The sequence below is a fragment of the Anastrepha ludens genome, chromosome 2, assembly GCF_028408465.1.
Source record: "Anastrepha ludens isolate Willacy chromosome 2, idAnaLude1.1, whole genome shotgun sequence".
NCBI lineage: Eukaryota > Metazoa > Arthropoda > Insecta > Diptera > Tephritidae > Anastrepha > Anastrepha ludens.
In genome coordinates this window covers 16,256,310-16,265,832 of record NC_071498.1, presented here as the reverse complement: position 1 = coordinate 16,265,832, position 9,523 = coordinate 16,256,310, and the positions used below count along the sequence as shown (strand labels likewise).

The 9,523-nt window shown below is 40.6% G+C and overlaps 1 protein-coding gene across 1 annotated transcript; it reads right to left on the bottom strand.

Annotated features, from left to right (window-relative positions):
• Window positions 1-1,951: 1,951 nt before the first annotated feature.
• On the bottom strand, window positions 1,952-9,163 carry LOC128856544 (uncharacterized). Its single transcript, XM_054091851.1, has 3 exons — window positions 8,357-9,163; window positions 8,137-8,297; window positions 1,952-2,390 (listed from the first exon to the last, which is right to left on the bottom strand). The coding sequence occupies exons 1-3, from the start codon at window positions 8,962-8,964 to the stop codon at window positions 2,230-2,232; spliced, it is 930 nt and encodes a 309-aa protein (XP_053947826.1). The 5' UTR covers window positions 8,965-9,163; the 3' UTR covers window positions 1,952-2,229.
• Between the last annotated feature and the right edge of the window lie 360 nt (window positions 9,164-9,523).

The window sequence follows — 9,523 nt, the reverse complement described above, 5'->3', positions numbered from 1 at the left end:
GCGAAACAGAAAAAATCTACTAGTATTAGATGAGAAGCGAGTCTTCATTCAGGGTCAGCACATCGGGCCTTCTTTGCGTTAAGTGGTATGATACAAAGGAAGTTATGGTGCTAAGCAACTGTCATACGTCAACAATGACAACAGTTAATAAAACGTTAAAAGATGGAAAAAAAATCAGTATCATGCCCTGGATCTATAAAGTTTTACCGAGAAGCAATGGGAGGAGTGGATCGCGCCGACCAAATGGCAGGGATTTACGAATACGATAGGAAGTCTACAAAATGGGGGAAAAAGGTTTTCTACCGTGTGCAAATATTTTCCGCAGTAAATTCCTGGATAATTTACTGCGACCTTCGAAGAGAAAAACTTCCTTCCAAAAGAACTGCAATTTGTTGCTTTTGTGCCAATTTCAAATCCGACTTTCGGCCCATTTTCTAAAAAAAACTGGTTAAATTGAAAAAAAAAAGGATAATCCATGTGATAAATTGAAAAGATATGTATATTTTGTACTTACTGTTGTTATATTTTAGATATATGAATATTCTTGAATAGTGAATTCTTTCACTTTTGAGACGATTTCAATTAGTTTTTTTATGCTCTTCGCACAAGATCGAAATAATTCGCACTGGCACTTGCACACTTAACTTTTCACTTGTAAGCAAAAAAACTGATCCTTTTCTAATCGTAGCAGGCCAATTGACCGGAAATTCTTAAAAACATCTAAGAACAGGTTGAAACCCCCTTACTACCCTTTTTTATTTGGAAAAGTTTAAATTAGACTGAAAATTTTACCTGATATTTGAAGTTGTCAAAAAAAATGCCATCGGTAATATTTCAATGATCAGGTACTGTAGACTTAAGTCCTTCACTTTATATCTTTAAAATACAATAAATTTACAGATATCAAAGTTAGCCAAGTTTTTAACAAGTGTTTATCCTTAAGACGAAAAGAATCCCATTCAAAAGTGAGTCACCCTAAACCACATATGCTCCTGTCTATTCAGCTGTTAGTAATTTACATTCGTACCTTTGCAACGCCAACTAAATTAGGTTGGATTTGTGCACAACTCTTTCACAAGTTTGAATATTACACAACAATTTCTGGTATGAAATGCATTGGAAAGGCAAAAGCGAGTCCACACTGTAGCACGATTAGGCACATCTCCCTTCAAAGAAAATAACATTTTGTTGCAAGACACATGAAATAGCTTGCAACACTCACTTACTATGTCACGAACTGACGCGCTCAAATGCCTTTACTAAAACTTGCATGAAAGTAAAAATTTCCATTAAAAAGTTGAAGAAAATCTACACAGTTGGGTTATAAAACTTACCACGCTTTGTCACTTTTACCTTTCCAATAACGTTTGCTCGAAAAGCGGAATCCCCTTTGACTGCTGGGCTGACGGTGGCATGCCTGACAAGGGCAAGGAGGGCAAGTCAAAGCTGAAGCTGCCATATCAGCAAAGCGGGTGTGTAGGGGCAATATAATTAATATAACAACAACATTATGCGCCCCTCACTTCACACAAATTAGCTCAACCAGTTGTAATAATTTTTTAGCGACAAAAAAAATAAAAAACGCCATTTGAATAACAAAAGCTGCGATTTCAGCAGCATATGAGTTATGGCAAGTATGTTCTTTGTCGCTCTCTGGACGCTCCATTTTTTATCACATTTTGTGAAGCTTTGAAGTCGTGCCAGACTCCTTTGGATTGATTGATACACCCAAACATAATTTTTTGCATGCAAAATTTATATCAGCATTAACGACTAATTCAAAAGCTAAGCTCTTCTTATTGTTTATTTAAGATGTTTGCAATTTTTTATTTTTACAGCCTTTTTTTGTATTCAAAATGTCAAAAAAATTTTCAATTTTCCAGTCTATTGTGGTTGTTGAAATTGGATGCTATTGTTCGTGCGATTTCGGAATGCACACATAGCAACTGAATTAAATAAAGAGTTAAGAAATAAATTCAAGTCACAAAAATACAATAACGCTTAGTGATTTAAAACATGTCAAAATATAAAAACTATAAATGATTTGAGCTCCTCCACTCGACTACTAACTCATCGTGCTGTCACCGACTAGTTAACACCATTTTTTTTTTTCATCAATCATCAGATAAGCAGGCATCACTTCCGTCACTTGGCTAACTGGTGACTTTGTCGCCTCCAATTTTCAATGCAGAACTCAAACTGATCCATATAAAAGCTGCTTGGTCACGTTTAGTTACGCGTTAGTTGCGCTTGCGCTGCAGCTTGTTGCTGAAATTCGTTGAGTATTCGGCTTTGTGGTATATCCGTCTCAACGCGGCTGCCCACCACTTCGGTCGCCGAAACGGGCTGGTGTTCCTGATCGAAAAAGATGTCGATAATAATGCGCACACCTGCAAAGAGTTACCAAAATATGTAGTAAATAAAATTTCTACAGTAAATGTTCGTTGATATGTAGTAGACAAATTGTATTGAGCATTATAAAGGGCTTTCCAATCAGAGGTGTTATTTTAATATTCAAAGAAAAATGCTCCATTTTAATATAAAGGGTGGTTAAGTTTCAAGGGCCGGTGTTGATTTTGAATAAAATACAATTTTTTTAGGAAATTATTGTAATTTCTCCTTATTATGATAATATTGGTGTGGCTCAATTACGCATAAAACAAAATATTGGCCAAATGACCGCCGCGGCCTCAGCGGCACACCTCCATCCGATGGTCTAAATTTTCGTTGACGCTGAGGCATAATTGAGGTTCTATGCCGTTAATGTGCCAAATTATCTCATCCTTTAGCTCTTGAATTTTTGCTGGCTTATCGACGTACACCTTTTCTTTCAAATGACCCCAAAGAAAGAAGTCCAACGGTGTCGTTCACACTCAACATCGGCCCTTGAAATTTAACCATCCTTTAAATGATCGGATGTTTATTTCATTATAAAGAGGAAGGTATGCCGTTAATAGGTAATAAGGTATGCCAAATGACCATCACGACCACGCTTACAGAACAATAACCTTTTCATGAAATTTTCCAGAACCGAATTGCAAAGTGGCTGCCCTATGCCCTCGATAGTCTCACGAATTCCATCTTTGAGGTCTTGAATCGACCCTGGGCTGTTGGCGTAGATCTTCTCTTTCACATGGCCTCAAAGAAAAAAGTCACAAGGTGTTAAATCACAAGATCTCGGTGGCCAATTGTGATCACCTCTTCGAGACATAACACGGTCGGGAAACTTTTCCCGTAAAAGAGCAATGCTTTCGTTGCTTGTGTGGCACGTAGCACCGTCTTGTTGAAAATAAACGTTGTCCAGATCAATATCCGGCCAAGATCCGGCCATAGAAAATCGTTAATCATCTCTCGATAGCGCAATCAAATTCAAAATAACACCTGTTATTGGAAAACCCTTTACATCTTCTACCAGGTTAATTCTAACACAGTAATAATTAAGGGTGATGTAAGATGTCTAACAGCAAAGCAGATAGTGTTTTCTGATAGCGGTCGCCCCTCGGCAGACAATGACAAACCACCGAGTGCATTTCTGCCATGAAAAAACTTCTCATAAAAAACCATTTGCAGTTCACAGTCGGCTTAAAACTATGGGTCCCTGAATTGGTGAAACCACATCAAGACGTACTCCACAAATAGAAGGAGAAAATCGGCCAAACACCCAAGTAAGAAGAACAGCTGATCGCAAAGTAAAAATAAACACGACTTAAAGTTTACGAATTGAGTCCAAGTTCTAAATAAAAAAAATAGTGATTCAAACAATAAAATTGCAGGAGAAAGTACAAACTGTTTTCTGTCCGGGCAGTATCGTCTTGGAGTCAGGTGGCTCGAGCGTAGACATCAAAAACCGCATTAGGAAAGCTCTAGCAACATTTGGCTCCTAAGTCCAGTCTGGAAAGCATCACATATTTCGCAACGCACAAATCTGAGCATTTTTGAGTCTAAAGTCAAGTCATTTTACTTTATGCCTGTGAAACATGGAATGCAACAACGGCCAATGCTTTCACTAATCGATGCGTTCGCAAAATCATGGCAAAATCTTCTGGCCAAACAAAATCTTGAATGCTGGCTGATCTGTGAAGAACAACTCAGCAAACCGCAATACTCCTTGAAATTTGCAGCAGAAAATGGGGTTGCATTGGCCACGTCCTTCGTAGGCAATATGATGAGTTAACAAGAGGCGCTATTTAGTGGAATCCCCAAGGCAGCTGTAGCCGAGGAAGACCATCGACTTTCGAGATGATTGTTGGAGTTTGGGACGCGTGCCGTAAATTTAGCCTGGAGTGAAGCTAAGAGACTAGCGCAGAACAGATATGAATGGAAGGAATTTGTTGTGGCCCTTTGTTCGTCCCTGGAACTATGGGAAATAATTATAAAAATTTGTTTGACCAGAGAACAAATCTCAGGGATAGCATAAAGAAAATTTAAAATGTTCTCTTCTCGATCCTAATATGCATATTAAGCGAGGGGCGGACAGAGCTAAGGGCTTCTTCATATTGCAATAATTCGCCTTATAATTACCACAACTATCGATCCACAACAAAAAATAAAACGTTAATTCAATGGAGAAAAATTACAAAACGAAACAATGTTAGCAATATTTATGGAGTCGCCAGACTAATCTACTGTAACAGCCCAGCCACACGAGAATTTTTAAGGTTAGCGGAAGAACAAATATACTTCTACACTTTCTACAGCCATTCAGTGCTGTTGATGTAGTGGAGGAGAGAAAGGTGATCTAGGCTGGAGAATTTCTTCAAGTCATCCCCAAAGGAGTCTCAAGCGCCTAGCCGCCAGAGCCGGACATTTGCAGAGAAAGTGATCAACAGTCTCTTTCTCTGTAGGATCCCCACAGCTTCTGCAATAGGGGTTGTACGGAATTCCAAGCTTCTCCGCATGAGTACCGATCACCCAGTGACCAGTGAACACCGCAATGAGTTTGGAAATTGAATAGCGGGGGATTCCCATCACCTTAAGCGTTCTATTTCTATCGTATTGGGAACATAGTGTTTTCGAAATAGCGCACGATGAGACAGACCTCCATCTGTCTTGCGCTTTTCCTAGAAAGAAATTGTGTAGTTTCCCTTTAACAACGGACAACGGGACACCGATGTCAGCGAGGGGGACAGCTGAAACCGGTTCTGTCGACCCCTTCCTGGCAAGCTCGTCGGTAATTTCATTTCCTTCTATATTCCTGTGCCCAGGATCCCAGATAAGGGAGATGTTTCCTGCTCGATCGAGATATTTGAGTTCCTCCTTACAGGAGCTCACCAGAAGAGAGTTGCAATACGGTGACGACAGTGCCTTGATCGCAGCTTGGCTATCGGAAAAAATATTAATGTCAGCGATCTTGAAGTATTTTGCATGCCTGCAGGATCGCAAAGACCTCTGCTTGAAAAACGCTGCTCGTTTCCGGCAGTTTAAAGGAGAGATGCTGGCTGATTTAGAGAAAACCCCCGCTCCCACTCCAGATTCCATTTAGGATCCGACAGTGAAAACAGAGGTACCTATATCTGTGGAGACTCTCCCCTTCTTCCAGTCTTGCCTGCTCGGAAAGATAGCCCTAGCACAACCCTCAAAACACAGTTTGCGGATGGAGAGATCAGTGCGATGAACAGAGAAGGAAGGGAGATCTGCTTCAAGATGCGACTATGTCCTACAGGAAATTGTATCCAGAGGCCAAGCTCCTTCAACCTGATAGCGCTCTGAGCAGCAATGGATTTAACCTGCAGATCCACAGGAAGTAAGTGCAGAATATAGTTAAGCGCAGCAGTAGGGCATGTTCTACAAGCACCAGTGATGCCCTCACATGCAGTTCTCTGCATTCTCTCTAGTTTAGTGGTGTTGTAGCCCTTCTGGAGAGCTACCTACCAAACTAGGCAACCGTATGTCAAAATTGGCAGAACCACTAAGTTGTACATTCAAAGTACGACACGTGGCTTGAGACCCCATTTTTTGCCGAACATAGGTCTACAGGCGTAGAAGGCTATAAAGGCTTAGAACAACAAAAAACTAACTAAACTGCGTAAAGTCGAAACCTGGTTGTTGTTGTAACAGCATACGAATTCTTCATAAATCTTTAAGAAATGCAACTGAAACGACAGTCCTTGGCCAAATATGAACCACCGTTCTTCCGGTAACGCAGAACCGATTTTCTGAGAACATAAACTATACATACGAAGATAATACTGCAGCAATGTTACATCAACTTGGAAGGGCGAATCAAACTAAGTATTTTTTTTTTGTTTTTTGAAGGAGATTTAAATCAAAGTATTAGAAACATCTTAAAGGTGGCGACACACTAAGGGTATGTGGGACACGCTCCCACTAATACTATAACAATCTTCCCACCGCAGCTAAATCTTACCCTGAGACCGCAACAATATAACACCTAGGTAGGGCCGCGCTTATGTCCGAAACTAGGTACACGTGTCCGAGCTCCTCTCCTTCAGTCTTATGAAGAATACATGCCGATAGTCCCAATTACTTACACTGTGTTCTTAAATAAAATGGACATCGGAAAGGTTGTAATAGAGCTATTTATATATGGTAAACCCACTACCGTCTTCCCCTTCTGTGCGTGCTTCACCGCTGCAGTAGCCGTTGCTGAGTCGCGTCATGATTTTCGCTACGAACGTTTGGACTGCCTCCCACTAACTACTGCTTGAGCACATAACTCATATGAGGGTGCTAGGGGAAGGTTGAGGACCCAAGACTTGTTCGAGAATAACTCGTTTCTGTCGGAATCGGTCAGAATGAAAAATCACGTGTTCTGCGCTTTCGTCAGTATTTGGACAGTTTGGTTAGAAAGGGCTGTCTACCAGCTTAAAACGGCTCAGGTATTGCCTAAAACAGCCATGCTCGCTAAGCAACTGCAAATGGTGGTAGTCCATGTTTTTTTCCTAACCACCCATCAGCACGTGGTATAAATTTGTAGGTCCAACGGTTGTTTTGCGACTGATCCCACCGCTGCTGCCACCGACCAACTGTCAGCAATCACTTAGATGTTTTTCATTCTAGAATGGGCCGAGCTCCTTGCACGTTATAGAGCCTGTTCATTTCGTCTGCTACGAAGACCAGAGGGTTCAGCTCAGCAGTTCTATACATGCAAGATACACGCAGAGCGCTTTGCCTGGGAGACTCTACATTTTTGTTCCTGTCCAAATGGGTGCCTCATAAAGGTTTATGGAGTCAACAACCAATGACAGTAGTCGACTGCGATTACCTTGGGGCCTCCTACATTATGGAGGATCCGCCCTAGAGCACACTTGAGAGGCGCCGCCTTGGAGCTTGTTTTTATTAAATGCTCCCTAAAACAAAGCTTTGTGTCAATCCAGACCTCAAGATGTTTGATCGCCTTTTTCGAGATGGCTACCAATGTTCAGCTCAATGGACTTTTGCTCTCCAGCACTTATTGGAAATGCTTCGGTGTTTTGAAATTCTAACTCTAACTTAAACTCGTTAAGCGATCAAGCAAGGTATTAAAATTTGGCAAAAGGACCTCGAACGGCAATCAGATACATAGGCGGGCGGATGGATGTAAATACGAGTTTGCTATCGCAGTAATATCCACCATCATGCTTTGTAGGATATGACTTCATATATATAACGACTCTTACACCCGTCTTGATATTTTTCCAGAAATGGAGTGACCTACAGTTTTAACCCGACTCCGAATAACAAATGTTTTTTTTTTATGAGGAGCTTTTTCGTGGAGGAACTACACTCGGAGGTTTGCCATTGCACTCCTAGGGGCGATTATTATTAAAAAAAACGTTTTCTACCATTTAGTGTTGCATGCACGGAGACTCGAACCCATCTACTTCCGAATGATAGTCACGCACAAAGCCATTCAGTTACGGTCACCGCAGGATATGATTGCATCACATAAATTTTCGGTCACTATTTCCTGAAATGTAACTTTCTTCGTATTATTAAATACTACTAACATATGGATACCCATTCTGAAATGCATTCTCATATGCATATCAATACTAAAATATATACCTAAGCCTTACTTTCAGTGGGAGTTATCTGTCGCATATACGCACGACCACAAAGTCCTGTTAAAATCGATTTCTATAAACTCCAAGCCTATACTACCCATTACATCCGAAATCCCCTCCTTGAACTTACCTCCAGCAGTCTTGGCAATTGTAGTTTTACTATGATACGAAGTCTCCACTGGTTGCGGATTCGCTTCTTCAATGCCCTCGACTACCTCTGAACTCGTTCTCTGAACTGAAGTTATCTCTTGCAAATTGCATGAGACTTCGTTTAGATTCTGAACTGGCGACCTACAATGCACAGCAAAGAAAGTTTAGATTTAAATTGAACTCCCTATCTCACCACCAACCTTGAGCTGCGCGCGGTGTGATCAGCTATGTACACATTTTCACTATCACTCACTGAGGCATGGCGTTCGCACACCAACCAACCATCTTCCGTTGCATCCGCATTGTTCCTTGCCATAAAAGTGTTGTCACTTAGCTTACAGCTGCTTTTAGTTGTATTATTATTGTTGTGTTCACCGCTGTGGATGCTTTTTTTCGATTGTGTTTGCGTCCACTTGCTGCCGGTATTCTGTTGCACTTGTGCCACATATTGACGCAATGGGAACCGGTTTGTGGTGGAGTGGGTGCCGAATTGATTCACACCGAAATATGCGGATTTCATGGCAGGCAAGCCGTATTGCTGTTGTTGCTGTTTATGATGTGTTTGATGTAGTTGTGGGTGACGAGAACCACCTTTAGGGCCCAATTTGGCGGCTGTGTCATAACGTTTGATCATGTCACGCACGCTAATTGGCGATTGCGATTCCGAATCGGAAGCGGCGGCAAGCAAAATATTCAGGGAACTTGAGGAGTTATTGCTTAGGGTGTCATCATCGTCAAGACTTAAGGAGCGCGGCTGCCGTTGTTGCTTCAGTTGAGAGTTGCGCTTTGAAGAGCCGGTGAGGTCCATTTCGGGTATGACTTTTCTTAAACGAACTAATTAAAAAATAAAAATATCTAATTTTTTTCCAAAAAAATATGCAAATTTCAATGTCAAATAAAATTTTCCTCCTTCCAGTATAAAGGGAACAACACGAAAAATATGTAAATGTCGAATTTACTTTTCTGAAATGTCAAATAGTAAAAGTTCGTTTATTTTTTCTTTTTGGTTTACGATTTTTGTTTGCTTCCTTTCAAAAGTTGTATGAGTTTAAGAAAAGAAAATTTTGAGTAAACATTTTTTGATTGAATTTTCAGTTCTTATTGAGTGAGTATTGGCCCAGTAAGCATTTAGATTTCACCAAGGCAAATTCATTAAAGTTGGTGGCACTAGACCAACAAAAATGTTTTGTACGTTTGATTGTCACGTCTAAGTATTGGCAAAGTAAAAAACAATGAATTCGCCTTGTTTCACTCTGGGATGACTGCCATATGGACACGGCGAAAGAAAAAATATAAATCAGCTGATTTACCCATACCACCTTTAATAGATTCGCCTTGGATTTCACGTATACTCAGATTTGAGAATA

Excerpts from the sequence above, each read along its gene's own strand:
- LOC128856544 (XM_054091851.1), bottom strand. The coding sequence starts at position 8,964 with ATGGACCTCACCGGCTCTTCAAAGCGCAACTCTCAACTGAAGCAACAA. Across the intron at positions 8,298-8,356 it reads CACACCGCGCGCAGCTCAAG|GTCGCCAGTTCAGAATCTAA; the intron begins GTTGGTGGTGAG and ends TGTGCATTGTAG. Across the intron at positions 2,391-8,136 it reads AATTGCCAAGACTGCTGGAG|GTGTGCGCATTATTATCGAC; the intron begins GTAAGTTCAAGG and ends AACTCTTTGCAG.